This window comes from Silurus aristotelis (genome assembly GCF_946808225.1).
Source record: "Silurus aristotelis genome assembly, chromosome: 18".
Taxonomy (NCBI): Eukaryota; Metazoa; Chordata; class Actinopteri; order Siluriformes; family Siluridae; genus Silurus; species Silurus aristotelis.
Genome location: NC_139591.1, coordinates 7,897,687 through 7,918,202, shown reverse-complemented (window position 1 = coordinate 7,918,202; position 20,516 = coordinate 7,897,687). Strand labels below are relative to the sequence as shown.

Genomic DNA, 20,516 nt, shown 5'->3' with positions numbered 1-20,516 from the left:
TGTCCACTGTGAGAGACATCAACTAAAAAAGAAAATCCAGAAATCACAATGTATGATTTTATAACTATTTATTTGTATGATACAGCTGCAAATAAGTATTTGGACACCTGAGAAAGTCAATGTTAATATTTGGTACAGTAGCCTTTGTTTGCAATTACAGAGGTCAAACGTTTCCTGTAGTTTTTCACCAGGTTTGCACACACTGCAGGAGGGATTTTGGCCCACTCCTCCACACAGATCTTCTCTAGATCAGTCAGGTTTCTGGCCTGTCGCTGAGAAACACAGAGTTTGAGCTCCCTCCAAAAATTCTCTATTGAGTTTAGGTCTGGAGACTGGCTAGGCCACGCCAGAACCTTGATATGCTTCTTACAGAGCCACTCCTTGGTTATCCTGGCTGTGTGCTTCGGGTCATTGTCATGTTGGAAGACCCAGCCTCGACCCAGCCCAGCCTCGAAGGAGGTTGTTCCCCAAAATCTCGCAATACATTGCCTCGGTCATCCTCTCCTTAATACAGTACAGTCGCCCTGTCCCATGTGCAGAAAAACATCCCCAAAGCATGATGCTACCACCCCCATGCTTCACAGTAGGGATGGTGTTCTTGGGATGGTACTCATCATTCTTCTTCCTCCAAACACGTTTAGTGGAATTATGACCCAAAAGTTCTATTTTGGTCTCATCTGACTACATGACTTTCTCCCATGTCTCCTCTGGATCATCCAAATGGTCATTGGCAAACTTAAGACGTCCCAGGACATGTGCTGGTTTAAGCAGGGGAACCTTCCGTGCCATGCATGATTTCAAACCATGACGTCTTAGTGTATTACCAACAGTAACCTTGGAAACGGTGGTCCCAGCTCTTTTCAGGTCATTGACCAGCTCCTCCCGTGTAGTTCTGGGCTGATTTCTCACCTTCCTCAGGATCATTGAGACCCCACGAGGTGAGATCTTGCATGGAGCCCCAGTCCGAGGGAGATTGACAGTCATGTTTAGCTTCTTTCATTTTCTAATGATTGCTCCAACAGTGGACCTTTTTTCACCAAGCTGCTTGGCAATTTCCCCGTAGCCCTTTCCAGCCTTGTGGAGGTGTACAGTTTTGTCTCTAGTGTCTTTGGACAGCTCTTTGGTCTTGGCCATGTTAGTAGTTGGATTCTTACTGATTGTATGGGGTGGACAGGTGTCTTTATGCAGCTAACGACCTCAAACAGGTGCATCTAATTTAGGATAATAAATGTAGTGGAGGTGGACATTTTAAAGGCAGACTAACAGGTCTTTGAGGGTCAGAATTCTAGCTGATAGACAGGTGTTCAAATACTTATTTGCAGCTGTATCATACAAAAAATAGTTTAAAAATCATATATTGTGATTTCTGGATTTATTTTTTTTTATTATGTCTCTCACAGTGGACATGCACCTACGATGATTTTTAAGTGGAAGAACTTGCAAAATAGCAGGGTGTTCAAATACTTATTTTCCTCACTGTATATGTGCTGCAGGATGACAATGACAAGACAACAGTGCTGTAAACACAATATATAATACAGGATATAGAATTATAATTATATATCATTATATATAATTATCATTATATATAATTATCAATCTACATGATATATGTTTTTCCTTTCATAGACTGCTTTAAAGTTGAACTGGGTTTTATGTCTACAGGCTCTGCATAAGGCTGAAGCTTGATGATGTCAAAAAACCTCTCTATTGAGTGTGCAAAGGTATGATCAGTTATTCACATGAAACTATGTTCCAGACCCAGCCTGTTTTTATCTACTATTAAAAGTGAGTACACATAATATTATTCTTATATTTATATTCATTAATTGTATCAAGGATTATGTTTAAATATAAGAGTAAAAAATAAAATGTTAAATGCTATAATATATAATCGCACTTACATTTTACATGAATAAATATTCTCCTCGGTCACACATCTTGTAGGAGGTGGTACATGCTCTTTCACACAAAGCATGTAAATGACAAAGTTACTTATTTGAAGATTTAGCAGATTAAATGCTATTTCCTCTTTTTCTTGAATCCAAAGACACGGTAGGTGGCTTTTACACTATGCTTTAATTCAGGACATTTAATAATTTTACACTATGCTTTAATTCAGGACATTTAATAAGATTTTACCATTTCCAGTCTGCGTTGTATATAATTCATTGCAATTCTGTGTTTTTACAGCTGAAAGAAGCAATAAAATAAAGAAATAATAAACAACATTAAAAAAAAAAATTGTTTTTCATTCACAAGACAATTTAGTTTTTTATATAAAATAATGAAAGAGAAAATGAAAGATAAAATACATTACCTGAAGGAATAAACTTCCAAATAAGGTCTGAATCAAATATTAATTTTGTATATAATATGAACAGTCCTAAATAGGTCAATTATTCTTCAAATTGATATAATTTAAATATTTTGATATTTTTTATATATTGTGAAACACTGGGTATAATGTCCTTGTTTGTCCTTGTTTGTACTACCATTTTTATACAGTAGCTAAAAATGACTTTCCATTTGACAGAGGTCTTGTTTCAAAATGAATGATTGAAGGCAATTTTAGGGTATAAACAAAAGTTCCACTATTACATAACATGAGCAGATACAATAGATAACAACCTAAAAAAGGGTGTTCAGTGACAACATTTCCCTCTTAGTAAGTGGGGGTGTACTTGCAGGGTTAAAGTCATGAGAACACAGGAAGTTTGTGACAGAAAAACATTGTCTACTTACTGCCCTTATTTAATTTTTTCACCCTCAACCACAGCTCAGATACAGGCACAGGTCTGAAGAAAACAGCATATGTAGCATGGATACTTCATATGACATTTATGTGAAATGTCACAGATACTGAAAGCTATTCTATATATTGACGGTAATGAAGGGGGGGTTTGAAACGGGATTTAATTGTCTAAAGAACATTTAATCATTGGAATATTGTGCTTAAAAGTCTCAAAAGATTTGGTCATAAAGCTGCTCAGTATAATCAGACATGCACCACTTTACAAATCTGTTGATTCTCTATCAATTTTCTAGAAATGGTTTATGAGAATCATGGTTATCATGAGAATAGCAATGCAACTGTTGTGATATTGGCAGATATGTGATGTGACTAATAACAGTGTGGAACTGTGGAGGTTGTGATGAGGGTAAGGGTTGTGACTGCATTATGGGTAGATGGCAGGGAGCTCTAGATTTTGCATATACCATTATGTATGTGATTTTACAGTTCTATTAAAGTATAAACCCAGTTAGTACTGTAATTGACAGCTGACTATAGATTTTTAAAAATCTAATTGGATTAACAGAAGGTATTCTTTTACCAGACTAGGCTCAAATGTAGAAAGCATGTTCAGAGACATTGTGTCCACATAAACAAGGTATGAGGCTCATAATTACACTACAACAAGATTGGCAAGATTTTTCAGAGCTGTTGCTGAACTTGAGTAGACACATTATACAGCAACCTACAAGTACCTAGCAGAGTTTGCACAAGAATTTGGGAGACTGTGACCTCTGTTGGCTCTTCTAAAGTCATCAAAACCGTTTCTTGTTAGCAGAAACGTTTGTTTCAGGCTTCGCTGTTGATACATTATAAAAGTGAGTCAAATTCACAGGGGTTTAACAATCCCAATGTCCACCACAGCAGGCAACAATAGCAATTAATTTATAATATCACGTTGTAAAAGTTAAAATTATGCCAAACATTACTGGAAAGACAAATTGTGTTTACTTGATTACTTACTGTATATATGAAATACTTACTGAAACATTGCAAGCAAAGCTTAAAAAAAAACAATGGCAATCATTTGTGGCATTTTGGCAGATGCCCTTATCCAGAGCGACTTACAACTGAGCAGGGGAGGGGTTTAGGGCTTTGCTCAAGGGCCCAGTAGTGGCAGCTTGGTGGTGGTGAGATTTGAACCTGTGACCTTCCGATCCAATGCCTTAACCACTGAGCTACCACCTCCCCAATAAGCCAAAGATGATTCCAATGACTATAAAATGTACAACTAAACCCGCAGCACCTGTAAAGACATCAGTGTTTTGAGGAAAACTCTGCACTATATTGTATAGTAGCAAAGAATAACGGTAATTATACATTGGTCTCAAAACTTGGCAAAACATTTTAAGGCTTCAATAATTTGATTTTGTATTAATTCTTAAAATAAAACAGTCTGACTTGCATTCTGACCTGCATGTTTTAACCTGCATTTCACCACTGGATCACTCCAATTTATATGGTCATATTCAGAATGCTTGATTATTTATTTATGCATTTATTTATGTATTTATAAGAAAAATATAAATGTATAAATAAAATTGAGTTATTAGGAGAGAGTTTGGAGTTGGGACAGTTATAGGGTCAGTTGCAACATTTGACTTTTCATCTATACAATAATAAAAATTTTATGTATTATGTGTTATTCTATAATCATATGTGCATATTTTGTGTCAGGATAGCTGACTGATGTGGGTTTGAAGGTATAATGAGCATGCAGAATATTTCAGTTTGTGACGACACTATTTATTTATGTTTGTTTGTTTGTTTGTTTAGTTGTTTGTAAAACCCTTTATTTTAGATTGGATATCTTTTGGTGGGGGACCACAAGCAAACCAAAAATTCAGAGTTTAGAGATAATGGTTCGGCCTCCAAATTTTCTGTCAGCCCAAAACAGTATCCGTGGGTTGGGCCTATGTATGGGCCAACAATCAAACTTATGAATGGGACAAATCTTCTTCTTCTTCTTCTTCTTCTTCTTCTTCTTCTCTTTCTTCTTCTTCTTCTTCTCTTTCTTCTTTTTACTGCTACCAATAGGGGTCGCCAAAGCAGATCATCCGTCTCCATAGTACTCTGTCCTCTACATCTGCCTCTTTCAAACCAACTACCTGCATTACTTCCTTCACCACATCTATAAACCTCCTCCTTGGTCTCCCTCGTTTCTTCCTTCCTGGTGGCTTCATCCTCAGCATTCTCCTACCGCTATAACCCATGTTCCTCTTCTGCACATGTCCAAACCATCTCAATTGCGCCTTTCTCACCTTGTCTCCAAAACGTCCTACATGCGCGGTCCCTCTAATAAACCCGTTTCTAATCCTGTCCATCCTCATCACTTCTGATGAAAACCTCAGCATCAAACTTAATTAAGGGCTGTGGGCTAAAAATAAATGTTGCATTTTACCAAGCTTTATATTAAAATTGAGGTTGCCATGGTTCCTCTTATTTATTATTTAAAATGGAAAACGAAATAAAAAAATAGAAAACATTACTTTGTAACTTTCTAAGATGTAAACATTAATTCATCTTGCAGAATCATAAATGACCACAAGGCGGCAGTTTAACGCGTATTAAAGCTCCTGACACAGAATCCAGTTCGAAATATTGGCACATTAATGGACACTTAATGGGTAGAAAATGACAAAGTACAATTTATCATTTATGATTTTGCTTAAGAAAGTGCATAATAATCTGTAGGGATGGAAACACTCGTGCTGCTTAAATAATGGAGAAGAATCCAGTGAATTTGGAAGTGCATTAGAAGCTCACATAATGTCCCCTGGTGGTCTAGTGGTTAAGATGCAGCGCTCCCACCGCTGCGACCCGGGTTCGATTCCCGGTCAGGGAACTATCCCCAGCCACTCTTAGTGCCGGTCCCAAGCCCGGATAAATTGGGGAGGGTTGCGTTAGGAAGGGCATCCAGCGTAAAACATGTGCCAAATCAAACGTGCGGAGGATCCGCTGTGGCGACCCCTAACGGGAGAAGCCGAAAAGAAAGTTTTATTAGAAGCTCACATAATAAAGCTAACATGTGCCTTTACAAGAAATATAAACCTGATATACTGTATACACAATATATACACACAAAGTCAAATCTTGGAAATAAGCATGACCAGGAAATTATTATACATTATATTGTGTTTAATAATATTTCTGAGCTGTCAGAAATGTCAAACCTGCTAAAATCAACATTAACTGACTTTTTTGGTAGATTGTTATATATACGATAGTTTTGTCGTTTGTTTATTTATTCTACTTTGTCAAATACACACTAACACATTTCAAGCCTTTTTTTTTTTTTTTTTACTATATATTACATTTTGGATCTAATGATCCGCTGTGGCGACCCCTAGCGGCAGTCAAAATATGAAGAAGAAGAACAAGAGGCAGAAAAAGAAGTCAAGTCAAGAAGTCAAGAAGCTTTTATTGTCATTTCAACCATATATAGCTGATGCAGTACACAGTGAAATGAAACAACGTTCCTCCTGAACCCAGGTGCTACATAGAACAACATAAAACAAACAGTACAGAACAGAAGAACACAGGGCCGAGAACTAAGATCCTCGCCACATAAAGTGCATGTGTGCAGCTGGTGCAAACAGTGCAAAAGACAACACAAGACAGTGCAAGACAACACAGGACAGTGCAGGACAATACACAATACACAAAATATAAATTAAAAATAGAAATAGCTCCGCCAGTAAAACCTGTCGTAACAGAATAAGGTGCAGTGTAAACAGAAAAATGTAAACAGAATTTGTGCAATTCAGCAGTAGCAGCAATCAAAAATAGAGTTAACAGTAACCAAAGGATTTGGACAGAATATTGTGCAAAATAACAAGTCCCGGAATCAGCAACAGACGGCATGTAAACATTTTGCGATAGTGAAAAATGTGATTGGTATTGAAACCTGGGTGAACGAAGTGTATGATGGGTGTTGAGTCCGGTTTGTGCGGATCAGTCACACAGTTGTGTGTAAGTGTGTGTGTGTGTGTGTGTGTGTGTGAGAGAGAGTTCAGTTCAGTTCTTTGTTGAGGAGCCTGATGGCTTGCGGGAAAAAACTGTTGCACAGTCTGGATGTGGCGGCCCGAATGCTTCGGAACCGTTTCCCTGATGGTAGGAGGGTGAAAAGTGTGTGTGACGGGTGTGTGTGATCATCCACAATGCTGTGTGCTTTGCGGATGCAGCGTGTAGTGTAGATGTCCATGATAGAGGGGAGAGAGATTCCGATGATCTTCTCAGCTGTCCTCACTATCCTCTGTAGGGTCTTGCGATCCGAGACGGTGCAGTTCCCAAACCAGGCAGTGATGCAGCTGCTCAGGATGCTCTTGACGATCTCCACTGAGGATCCAGCGATGATCAGTGGAGAATGGTCACTCTGTGTTCTCCTGAAGTCAACAACCATCTCTTTAGTTTTGTCAACGTTTAGAGACAGGTTGTTGGCTCCACAACAGGCTGTTAACCGTTGCACCTCCTCTCTGTATGCTGACTCGTCGTTCTTGCTGATTAGACCCACCACGGTCGTGTCATCGGCAAACTTGATGAGGTGATTCGAGCTGTGCATTGGTGCACAGTCGTGAGTCAGCAGAGTGAACAGCAGTGGACTGAGCACACAGCCCTGGGGGGCCCCAGTGCTCAGTGTGGTGGTGCTGGAGATGCTGTTTCCGATCCGGACTGACTGAGGTCTTCCAGTCAGGAAGTCCAGGATCCAGTTGCAGAGGGAGGTGTTCAGGCCCAGTAGGCTCAGCTTCTCGATCAGGTGCTGAGGAATGATTGTTTTGAATGCTGAACTGAAGTCTATGAACAGCATCGAATAAGAAGACGAATATGATTAATAATAATAATAATAATAATAATAATAATAATAATAATAATAAGGAGAAGAAGCATTAAGAATAATAATAATAATTGATAATAATAATAATAATTAAGAAGAAGAAGAAGAAGAAGAAGAAGAAGAAAAAGATGAAGAAAAAGAAGAAGAAAAAGAAGGAAAAAGAAAAAGAGGAAGAAAAAGAAGAGGAATACAAAGTGGGAATATAAAGAAGTAGAAGTATAAGAACAATAATAATAATAATAATAATAATAATAATAATAATAATAATAATAATAATAATAATAATAATAATAAAGGATATCTAAAATGATATAAAAAATAATTATAACTAATACGTTTTTTTTTTTTATCCAACTATTTATGCATCAACTACTGTAGTATAAATCTGTAATATATAAAACTAATAACTCTGATCCACAGACTGAAACTTTTGTATAGAATTCATGGGTATAGCTGTGATAATGCACACTATTATTTCTTTATATATTAAGACAGACATTTACATTTGCACATGTAAAAAAAGAATACAAAAAATACATGTGCTTTACAACAACTCACTGTAAGTGCAACTTAGAACCTATTAAACCTTTAAAGAAACTATGTCACAGACATGTCCAAATAATAAACAAGAAATTAGACTTGGATGCCACATTTTGCTTATTTGGAAATTAAAAAAAAAAGCTAAATGCACTTAAATGAGTAAAGAAAAATTAGTTGTTTGTCTGAGATGTTCAAATTTGTTGGACTAATGAACTTGTGCATGCTTCATTTTTATTAATTTTTTTTAAGTTAAAGGGCCCCACAAACATGAACTTACATGACTCTTACATCCTGAGACTCTTGGATATTTAAAATGTGCTAAATCATCATTTACTGTAACGCATTTTATGTTAGTAAAAATGTGTGTGGTTATTTTATTATTATTTTGTGTGTAGTGGGGGTTGGGGATAGAGCTGTGAACATGACACGGTCTTCAAGCTATTTGCAACAAATAATTCAGGCAATAATGTAATAATCACGAGAGTACTCAAAATCTGTGTACCTTGTAAATGCTCTAACTTTATATTTATCATGGATTCTCTGGTTACTGTTTTGTTAAAGCCACAGCCATTGTATAAAAAAGGCATTCAAACCAAACCCACACAAGATCATGTGAGAATTCAAGAAGGAAAGCTGACTTCACATAAAAACATAAAAATAACTCCTTGTTGTTTTATTCACATTTTTTTTTAGAGATCTTTTATAACTCTATACAAAGATTTTTTTATATTTTATTATGATTAATGACACCTGTATGTGTGGAAATGCTTGTGGCAAAATGTGTTTGTAGAAGAGCTAAAAGTGGATGGCACTGAAAGAGTTGCCCTGAATACGTGTTTACCACAAAGTTTTTAACTGTTTCCCCTCGATTGTGGTTGGTATGTCTAATAGGTGTTCAGTTCTTTTACGTGCACATACACCACATCACATCAAGTCCTGTCAAGATGAGCTCAACAGCTGTATTCTCCAACAGCTGCAAGCGATAAAACAACAACTCCACAGCCACTGCCTAAAAGTGACTATTAGGGTTTTTATTCTAAAAGCAATGCAATGCTGCTGGCAACAAAAGTGAATAAACCCTAAGTGAACATGTTACTGTGTCCAAAGTGATAATATTTAGTGTGAGCACCATTGTTATGTAGCACTGCCTTAATCCTCCTGGGCATGCAGTTCACCAGAGCTGCACAGGTTGTTGCTGGGATCCTCTTTTACTCCTCCATAATGACATCACAGAGCTGCTGAATGTTAAACATATAGTGCTACTCCACCTACCGCATGAGGATGCCCCACAGATGCTCAATAAGGTTCAGGTCTGGAGACATACTTAGCCACTTTATCACCTTCACCTTCAGCTTCCTCAGCAAGGCAGTTGTGTGTTTGGGGTCGTTATCATGTTCGAAAACTTTGGTTCGGCCCAGTTTCTGAATAAAGGGCATCATGTTCTGCTTCAGAATGTTACAGTACATGTTAGAATCCATGTGTCCCCTTAGTAAACTGCTTCACAGTACCATCAGCACACATGCAGCCCCAGACCGTGATACTAACACCACCATGCTTGACTGTAGTCAAGACACAATTTTCTTGGTTCTTCTCACCCGGGTGTCGCCAAACATGCTGGTCACCATCTGAGCCAAACAAGTTTATCTTAGTCTCATAAGACCACAGAGCATGGTTTCAGTAATTCATGCACTTAGACAGGTTGTCTGCAGCAAACTGTTTAAAAGCTTTCTTATGAGCCAGCTTCAGAAGAGGTTTCTTTCTTGGACGACAGCCTGCAAACCGACTTGTTGCAGTGTGTGGCGTATGGTCTGAGCACTGACAAGCGGACCTTCTGCTTCTGCAACCTCTAAAGCAATGATGGCAGCACTCATGCGTCTGTTTTTTTGAAGCAGCTTCTGCACCTGACACACAGCACAGGGACTCGGCTTTTTTTATCAACCCTTGTGAGTCCTGTTGTGGAACCCGTCTTTAAAAAACTTCTGTATGACCCTGACCACTGTACTGTAACCCAGTTTCAGGGTGTTACTGATCTTCTTATAGCCTCGACCACCTTTGTGTAGAGCAACAATTCTAATTCTCAAATCCTCAAAGAGTTCTTTGCCATGAGGTGCTATGTTGAAAATCCAGTGGTCCGTATGAGAAAATTGTACTGAAATAACAAATTTTTACTTTAAATTCGAACTATAATACAACCTGACGGAAATGTTGGGACTTTTTTTTAAAAGTTTGAATAAAATAAAAACTAAAAGACTTTCAAATGACATGAGCCAATATGTTATTAATAGAACATAGAAAACATAAATGTTTAAACTAAAGAATGTGACAGTTTTATGCACAAAATGAGCTCATTTAAAATTTTATGGCTGCTACAGGTCTCAAAAAAGTTGGCACGGGGCAACAAAGGAACAAAATAAATCTTTTAAATATTTAGCTGGAGAAACATCTAGCAACTAATGAAGTTAATTGACATCAGGTCTGTAATATGATTAGCTATAAAAGGGATGTCTTAGAGAGGCAGAGTCTCTCTGAAATAAAGATAAGCAGAGGCTCTCCAATCTGTAAACAAATGCATAAAAAGATTGTGGGATACTTTAAAGATAACATTTCTCAATGTCAAATTGCAAAAGCTTTGCAAACCTCATCACCTACAGTACATAACATCATCAAAAGATTCAGAGAGACTGGAGAAATCTCGGTGTGCAAGGGACAAGGCCGAAGACCTTTGTTGGATTCCCGTGGTCTTCGGGCCCTCAGACGACACTGCATCACTCATCTGCGTGATTGTGTGATTAACATTTTTAAATGGGCCCCGGAATACTTCCAATACTTACATCTGCAGATGCCAACTAAAGCTCTATCATGCAAAAATAAATCTATATGTGAACATGGTCCAGAAGCACATTTAAAATGAACTGTTTCAAAGTGGAAAAGTGTTCTATGGTCAGACGAGTCCAAATTTGACCTTCTTGTTGGAAATCATGGACCTCCTGGCTAAAGAAGAGGGGGACCTTCCAGTGTGTTATCAGCGTTCGGTTCAAAAACAAGCATCTCTGATGGCATTGGGGTGCATAAGTGCATACAGTATAGGCAGCTTGCATGTTTTGGAAAACACTATGAATGCTGAAAGGTATATAAAGGTTTTAGAGTAACATATGCTCCCCTCCAGACGACGTCTATTTCAAGGAAAGCCTTGTGTATTTCAGTAGGACAATACAAAACACATTCTGGAGCTATTACAACAGCATGGCTTTGTAGTAGAAGAGTCCGGGTGCAGAATTGGCCTCATTGCATCCAGATATTTTACTTGTAGAGAACATTTGGCGCATCATTAAATGAAAACTACGCCAAAGACGATCACACACTCTTCAGCAACTGGAAACCTATATCAGGCAAGCATGGGACTAAATTCCAATCTCAATGCCCAGACACTCCAAACTGTTTTGAAAAGAAGAGATGCTACACAATGGTAAACATGCTTTTATTATTCTTAAAAAACGTCCCAAAAATTGGGTTGTAACAAACAGCATTTTTTTGATGTTCTTACTAGTTTTTATTAATGTTTTAAATGATTATTTTACATTCTTTTAGATCAGTGGTTCTTAACCTTGTTGGAGGTACTAACCCCCACCAGTTTCATATTTGCGCATCCACCGAACCCTTCCAATGATGGCCAAGCGGGGCGTGTCATCACGAATCCTATTAGTCGGGTTTGTGTCTTGACCTCCCCCGAACCCCTGAGACTGACTCACCGAACCCCTGGGGTTCGTTTGAACCCAGGTTAAGAACCACTGTTTTAGATAAAATCTACTTTTAATGTACAGTTAATTAAGCTGCAAATTTATATAACGTCCTTTGGACAGAAATGCCACCCACTGCTTGAATGGTTCTTATATGTTGATGCGATTTGACTTGATAGGTTTTTTTTTTTTACTTTCATGACTTAACAGTAAGAAGGATTCATCACTTTACAAGTAAACAAAACTCCAACTGAGATGATACGGGGTCTAACATAATGTCACAAGAGACATTCAGATGAATTTTTTATGAATAATGACCAGTGAAGCAGAAAAGGCAACTAAATCTGTGGCTGGCTTGTGGTGGAAGTAAAATTGAAACAAAATGCCCACTGCTGTAATGCAAAACTAGTAACATCTATTCCTCTTAGTGGATTAAGATGTCCAACCATTTCACGCATGGGGATTGTCAAAATGACACGTTGAGCCGTTTGTGTATGTGCATTAAAAACCCTGGAAACTGGAAGGTGTTTCCTCTAAACCTGCTTCCCATTGACTTCAAAGAAATCTCCTAGTCATGCATTACATGACAGTGGACTCTGGGGTGCAGCCTGTAGTTTACCCCGCTCACTTTAATCCTCAGACAATGCAAAACTGTTAAAACAGAGCTTGAGTGCTTAAGCAAGACTTCAACCTTAAGCTGAAGCCTGCAAATTTTGCATTTGACCAAATAAACTAAGTAGGTCATCACTTTACTATTCAAGCAATCTCTCACATGCCAATGGTTAAGAATACCAAAGCATTACAGCATATCTTCAGAATGGCAAATAATTTCCCAGATTTTAGCAACTGTGTTATGCCTCTGAGAAAGCTGACAGCACAAAAAACCAACAGTTGCACTGGTACCAACAGTACTAGCAAGCATTTAACAGACAGACAAAGGGAAATACAAGTTGGATACACAAAGGTGTGTGTGTGTTTACATGTGGGAGGAACATCCATGGGATAAACTGGAACATTGTCTACACTCCAGGACTCGTTGAGATAAGTATGTTTTAAAATCTGTAGAAAAAATAATACTCTTATTTTGGTGAATTATTTATTTTAGCAGAACTTCCATTGATTTGCTTACCTTTCTAAATGTTGTGCTATCATGGGGCTGCATTATTTTGCTCTATTTATGAAGTTAATATTTTAAATAGTGGTCAAATGATGCCAGAATCTTGCATCAGACAGAAGTGGGAAAACATTGCTCTCTTAAAACTCGCAAAACTCACCAACTAGTCTCATAGATATATACAGATGAAAAGCAGAGGGCTCTGTCACAACTTTGTGTAGCAGCCATCAACTTAAAAATTATTATTATTTTTTTTAATGACATTTCCTCAAGTCAAGTCAAGTCAAGTCAAGTTTATTTCTATAGCGCTTTTCACAACAGACATTGTCTCAAAGCAGCTTTATAGAAATCAACAGTCAACAGTGAATAGCGTGCATTTATCCCTGATGAGCAAGCCGCGGCGTTCCTCAGGGTAAGTTTACTAAACGATGTTTTGTATTGCAACAAATCCAAAAAATGGCAAGCCAAAAAACTGTCACAACATTTTGAGATTTAATGCTGCTATCAAATATTTTTCCTCCTTTAATCGGTACATTTGATATGTTTTATATTTTCTGTTGTGAATAAAATACAGGTTTATGAGATTGCAAATCATTGCATTCTGGTTTTATTTACATTTTATACAGCGTCAGAACTTATTTTGGAATTGGGATTATAAACATTTTATTATGAAATCAAGTCAAGTTGAAACACAAAGTGGATAAACACTGAAATCACAAACAGAAAAAGAAAACAAAGGGAAAACAAGGAATATAGTATAAATAAGATAAAGGGTAATTAAAATAACATGTTAAAGCAGTCAAATAGAGCATAGACTATCAGCAAAAGGCTCATGATTTATATAATCTCAAAGTTTGCCAATAGTGGGTTGCTGAAATTGATGTAAATAAATACTGTGTTGGAAGGAAGGAGCAATAATGTGAGCTATTACACGATAGTAATAACACAAAGTATTATAAAACTCTTTCTTGAAGTAGATGCATTTGCTTCAGCTCGTGTTGTTGATAGACAAGGTTAGACCCTAGTGTGTGAGACAGGTTTAAATAGAATCAGCAATAGACCAGAGATTTTGTGCAGTTATAAATGCAAAAGTTAACAGCAATTTGTTACAGTTTTTCTCAGTCACTTTGGAGCTTTTCTTAGATCAGAAATGAAATTCTCAAAACTACTTGTTCAACCTCCACGCCATTTAGTCATTTTTGCACATGGTAAAAAAACATTTCTTGTTACTTCGATCAAACTGCAAATGCTTCAGTACATACATTTAATCGATTGTGTACAATTGTCTGCTGTTTTCTACACTATCAGTTGTTTATGCCATGTTGATCAAAACATATTATACTGGTTTCAACTGAATAGTTGAAAAACTATTCCTTAACCCCCAAAACATCTCAGCATCAGTTCATTGTATAAGTCACTGAATGCAAAATGGTTAAACCAGTTGTCATCATCCGTCAATCTTAAATTTCTATTAAACTTTTTTTTTTGTAAATTTAACTTGAATTGATGAATTGTGCAGATAAATCTTGAATGTCACTAACGAAGGATGGCATCAGAACAACCAATAATCAACTAGTTCTCTCAAAGGTGAATCTTGTGAACCTTCCTTTTGCAACAGATCAAAACACAGAATTACAATTTCTGAAAATAGATGAACAACCAAGAAACAAACGGACACTAATACTGTACAGTTAAAGTGTGAATTCTGTCCGATCTCTTGCAATCAATATAAATCAAATATGCAATTAAATATATAAAAACAGAAGAATTTCAACTTTGTGCATTTTCAATCATTGTAATCCAAACTGTAGTTCATATCAAGAAATACTGAAATTGTTCACCATCGTACTGACAACATGACTAAACATTTTGACGATCTTGTTTGTGAACAGTGAAAAAGGGACTTTCTGATGGGAATGATATGCTCATTGATACAAATACTTACCTTTGAGAAAAGTATAGGCTTTTGCAAGATACCCAATGCATTGTGCTGTTAGTATAACTTGTTTTGCGAATGCATTTACTGGTATGCAAATAGCAGGATGAATTAAGAAATACTCCAAAGCAACTGAGAAAAATTATAATAATAATTTAAAAAACACACTGATCTGTGTTTAATGTGATCGTATAGTGTAGATATACTGTGTAAACAAAAACTTACTGAAATGTTGATGGTAAACTTCCATGAAAATAAAAGTGGCAATCAGTAAGCCAAAGAAGGTCCCAACAACAATGAAACGCACAACAAAACCTGTAAAGGCATCAGTAGTAAGAGTAACACTCGTTATTCTTTACATAATTGAATACCAGAAATCAAACAGTAATCATCAAGGTTGATCATCAATCCGATGAAAATTAATCTGTCGTTCAGATGCAAACTTCATACCTGTAAATTTAACTTCTTGCTGAATGCATTCAGTGGTGGATATGCGAACAGTGATGGGTTTGCTCAGTGCTGAGTGATTCACCCAGCAGTGGTACATCACCTGTTTAGCTGTGTTTGAAGGCAGGTGAAGGTATGATGTAAGGTTATAAGATCCATTAGTGTTGTTTCTGTAGTTCCAGATGATTTGAGGGGTATTCAGGTTAGCTTTATATGTTGGTGTAAATGAAGTGTTCAGGTAACTGATATATTCTCCATCTTTGAGCCAGGCCTGCTGCAAATTATCAGGGTAAAAGCTCTCAGAGGCACAAAGCATCGTGGGAGCTCCATTAGGCCCTTTTACACATACCAGAGAAACAGATGGAGATGCTGCAGAGGGTGATATTGAGAGAGAGAGAATATAGAAAATTATACCTTCTGTCTTCTTTACATTTTTAGTCTTTCATTTAAATAAAAAAGGAAGACAGACAGACAGACAGACATAACAGGTACTTCCCATGGCTTTGACAATGGATGTAAAGGTAAAGGAGGAGATAAGACTTGAGATTTAGTTAAAAAACTAATCTTAATCTATCTTCATCTCCTGTGGAGAACACCTCTCACCATCCCAAATCATGGAAGTTGCAGGTGAAATTTTTCTATGTGTTCGTGCCCCATTCAGTCACCCTAATCTCATAAAGGACCACATTGAGCCACATACAGTTGTAGTGATACACAACTGCCCCTGCACAAGTAACCGGTGGTTCGGGAATTGGGGAGGCGGAGGTACAGAATCTGGGCTTCCACTTGAAACATGGGAAGGTGCATGCCATAACTGACAACAGCAATTGTGGCTTACCCAAGACCCATAACTAAAAAGAGGGGAGGGCTTCTCTGGCTGGTGGGCTATTATTGTTTTTTTGTATTTAATTATTCATAGACTTTCACTCATGTTAAAGCTGGACTTTGTAGTGGACCACTTTTACATTACTATCTTTTGTTTTACAGATGGATGCACTGAGCAAGGAGCTCTCTTCAAGGAACTCTACAGTCTAAGTGTAGGGTAAAATAACTTTTAAACCTAGCTCTCATCACATCCCCTTCAAGCCGCTAATATGGCTTGATGAAAATACAGAAAACTATTTCAAACCATTCTATATGCAAGCATCTTCAAGTAAACAAACAAATCTACATTTACAAACAAACAAATAGATACATTTACAATTCTTACCTATAACGTGAATGAATGTTCTCTGGATAAACAGACAATGTGTAGGAGGTGGAATGTGCTCATCTATTGTACAGGTATAAACACCAGATTGATTTATCTGAATATTTAGCAAGTCAAATGATATTTGAGCAGTTTCTGGAATCCAAACAAGTCTGATGTTGTCCTTACACAACTGTTTAGTCCAGGACAGGTTCAAATAGAAGTATGTACACAGTAAATAATTTCTTCTCAAAACGACTGTAAAAGCACCATTCCTGTTTTTGAGACACGAGTCCTGTTTTTGAGAACAGTTGATGGTGGTTGACAATCCTTGATGAACTATTTGGGTTGAATTATATTTGCTGCAATCCCATGCTTTTACCACTGAAAGAGATGTTCAGAAGTATGATCCAATCATCTTTATAAAAAGTGAATAAAGTGTATTTTTTATGTAATGCTGTTGTGAAACGAAAAAGAAATTTAAAAAGTCTAAAATGTATATTCGTTTTTAAAACTACTTATCTAATAACATTCATATGTCTATAATTTAAAGCACAGGAAGTGGAATAAATGAAATACCTGAGATTAAAGATAGAAGTGTCCACAAAAAGCGAACCAAAATCAGATATTTTGACAGTATCTAAAAATTAAAAGGAAAATTAATCACACAGTTTTGAGTTCTAACATTAGATATGCAGTATACCAGATTCAATTAAATTAATTTTTATTTGTATATCGCTTTTAACAATAAACGTTGTCTCAAAGCATCTTTACACAGATAATGTGGTGATAAAAATGAATAATAATATGTTCTTTATAAGTGTAAGTTTGTCCCTGATGAGCAAGCCGGGTTTGATAAGAATTTTAGATTTAGCATCAATTATGATACAAGTGAGTAAGAGTAAGAAGTCCCACTCTGAGAGCATATGAATAGCCTTTAGGTGATGTTACCTTAATTGTGACTATTTTTAGCCTGAACAACCACAATGTGGCATTTTTATATTTAGGAAAGAACTTTAAAAGAATATTATTAGGCACTTACCATATTCAGAAAGGTAAAGTTTCCTTTTGAAATAACATCAACTGCAGGGGGGCTATTGTGTCTGAGTTTCTGCAGAAACCACAAACAGACCACTGTGAAGACAGGAACTGCAACACCTCTGTACCAAGTATATACTTTAGCCATCAGCCTTTTTTTTTTTACAAACTTACTAGGTAAGCAAAACATGCTCTACAAAAACTTTATTTAAGCCACGCTTGAAGTCACATGCAAAAAAAAAAAATTGGTTAGTTTGCTTTTTGGATGTAAAGGCTACAAAAGGAAACTGTAAAAAGCTAGGGTCAACTGTAACACTTCACACCACAGGATGTTGCTTGCTTTCTATGAGTTACGTGCATGCACCAGTTCAGGTTCTTGTGTAAAAAAACCTGTTCAAGTTGCCCAAAGTCACAAACTACCTAAAACAAAAGTGCATGTGTTTTTTTGTTTGCTGAGATAACCTTTTTAATAATATTTAAAGTTTAAATATTTAGCAGAGCAAGGAAAACTACACTAACTTCCAGTTAATCACTAGTTCAATCTCACGAATATGTGTAATACTGCAGATTACACCACACTTACATAATGGCACACTGCTGCATGCTCAGGTAGTCAAAGTAAGAATAACCAGCTGATGGTGCCTTAAACGACATGACCTTGTTAAGACTTTGTTCTTTCATCTACTACTTACAGCTTTCTCAGTTGCTTTGGAGCTTTTCTCAGATCAGAAATGAAATTCTCAAAACTACTTGTTCAGAATCCACATCACTTATTCACTTGTGCGCATCATAACAACATTTTGTGTTGCTTTGATCAATTTGTGAATGCTTTTGTACATTCATTTAATTGATCAAAATATATTATACTGGTTTCACCTAAATAGTCTAAACCCCCAAAACATCTCAGCATCGGTTCATTGCATAATTTATTGAATGCCAAATGGTAAAACCAGTTGTTTCATCTAAATTTCTATTAAACTTTTTTTTGTAAATGTGACTTGAATTGATGAATCTTTTTGAAGATCAACCAATAATTAACTAGTTCTCTACAACAGGTCAAAGGTGAATCTTGTGAACCTTTATTCGGAGAGTGTATACAGACAGAGCAAAACAAAAAATTATACATTCTGAAAATGGAACTAAGAAACAAACGAACACTTGTTTAGTACAGTAAAAGTACTGGTCTCTTGAAATCAATATAAATCAAATATGCAATCAAATAAATAAATCTATTTAAATAAATCTATTTCTATCATTGTAATCAAATTGGAGACGGAGACGGATGATCCGCTGTGGCACCCCCTAATGGGAGCGGCTGAAAAAGAAGAAGAAGAAGAAGAAGAAGAAGAAGAAGAAGAAGAAGGAGAAGTAGTAGTAATCCAAACTGTAGTTTATATCAAGAAATACTGAAACTGTGCACCGTCATACTGATAACTTGACTAAACATTTTGACGATCTTGTTTGTGAACAATGAAAAAGGGACTTTATATTGTGATGGGAATGATATGTTCATTGACACATATACTTACTTTTGAGAGATGATCTAAAGATTTTGAGAAAATGACAGGCTTTTGCAAGAAATCCAATGTATTGTGCTGCTTGTACAAGATTGCTTGTTTTGAGATTGCACTTACTGGGCCACTCAATAACATTCACAGAGTTGTCCTGTAGCCACTCCTTTGTTATCTTAGTTGTCATTGTCCTATTGGAAGATGAACTGTTGCCCCAGTCTGAGGTCCAGAGCGCTTTGGAGCAGGTTTTTATCAAGGATGTCTCTGTACATTGCTGCATTCATCTTTTCCTCAATTCTGACCAGTCTCCCAGTTCCTGCTGTTTAAAAAATCCCCACAGCATGATGCTGCCACCATCATGCTTTACTGTAGGGATGGTATTGGCCAAGTGATGAGTGGTGCCTGGTTTCCTCCAGACATGGCGCTTGGCATTCAGGCTAAGGAGTTTAATCTTTGTTTCATCAGACCAAAGAATGTTGTTTCTCATGATCTAAGAGTTCTTTTAAATACCTTTTGGCAAACTCCAGGTGTGCTTTCATGGGCTTTTTACTAAAGAGTGGCTTGTGTCTGGCCACTCTACCATACAGGCCTAATCGGTGGAGTGGTGCAGAGATGGTTGTTTTTCTGGAAAGTTCTCCTTTTTCCACAGAGAAATGCTGAAGCTCTTACAAAGTGACCATCTGACTTTTGGTCACCTCCCTGACTAAGGCCCTTCTACCCGATCGCTCAGTTTGGCCATGTGACCCACTATAGGAAGAGTCATGGTGGTTCCAAATCTCCCTCTTAAGGACTTTTAATGCTGCAGAAACTTTCTGTACCCTTTCCCTGATCTGTGCCTTGATACAATCCCGTCTCAGAGGTCCACAGACTATTTCTTGGACTTCATGGTTTGGTGCTCTGACATTAAATGATAACTGTGTGTGCCTTTCCATATCATGTCCAATCAACTGAATTTAGACCTGACCACAGGTGGACTCAGGTGAACAAGTTGTAGAAACATCCCAAGGATGATCAGTGGAAACACAATGTGTCATGGCAAAGGCTGTAAATACTTATGAACGTGATTTTTTTCAGGTTTTATTTGTATTTTTTTTTTTATAAATTTGCATAGATTTTAAACAAACTTTTTTCAGATTGTCAGTAGGGGTATTTTTTTTTTAGAATTTTGAGGAAAATAATGAATCCATTTTGGAATACACAATGGCTGATAGGGGAGGAGAAATTGATTTTCTGGAAAGGTCAGCCAAAACAGTCACCATTTATACTGTTGAATTTTCTGTCCCATAGACTTTGCACAAAAACACGCAATCTGCTTTAATTTTAAATCCCCAGGAAAACCATAATGCACAGGGGAAAAAAACGAGTTTATGAGGTTA

The 20,516-nt window shown here is 36.9% G+C and overlaps 1 protein-coding gene across 1 annotated transcript; it reads right to left on the bottom strand.

Moving 5' to 3' along the window:
- Positions 1 to 13,409: 13,409 nt before the first annotated feature.
- Positions 13,410 to 18,341, bottom strand: LOC310740692 (uncharacterized protein). Its single transcript, XM_083567660.1, has 7 exons — positions 18,322 to 18,341; positions 17,634 to 17,702; positions 17,171 to 17,231; positions 16,613 to 16,975; positions 15,406 to 15,771; positions 15,181 to 15,270; positions 13,410 to 14,040 (listed from the first exon to the last, which is right to left on the bottom strand). The coding sequence occupies exons 2-7, from the start codon at positions 17,634 to 17,636 to the stop codon at positions 13,973 to 13,975; spliced, it is 951 nt and encodes a 316-aa protein (XP_083423786.1). The 5' UTR covers positions 17,637 to 17,702; positions 18,322 to 18,341; the 3' UTR covers positions 13,410 to 13,972.
- Positions 18,342 to 20,516: the final 2,175 nt, after the last annotated feature.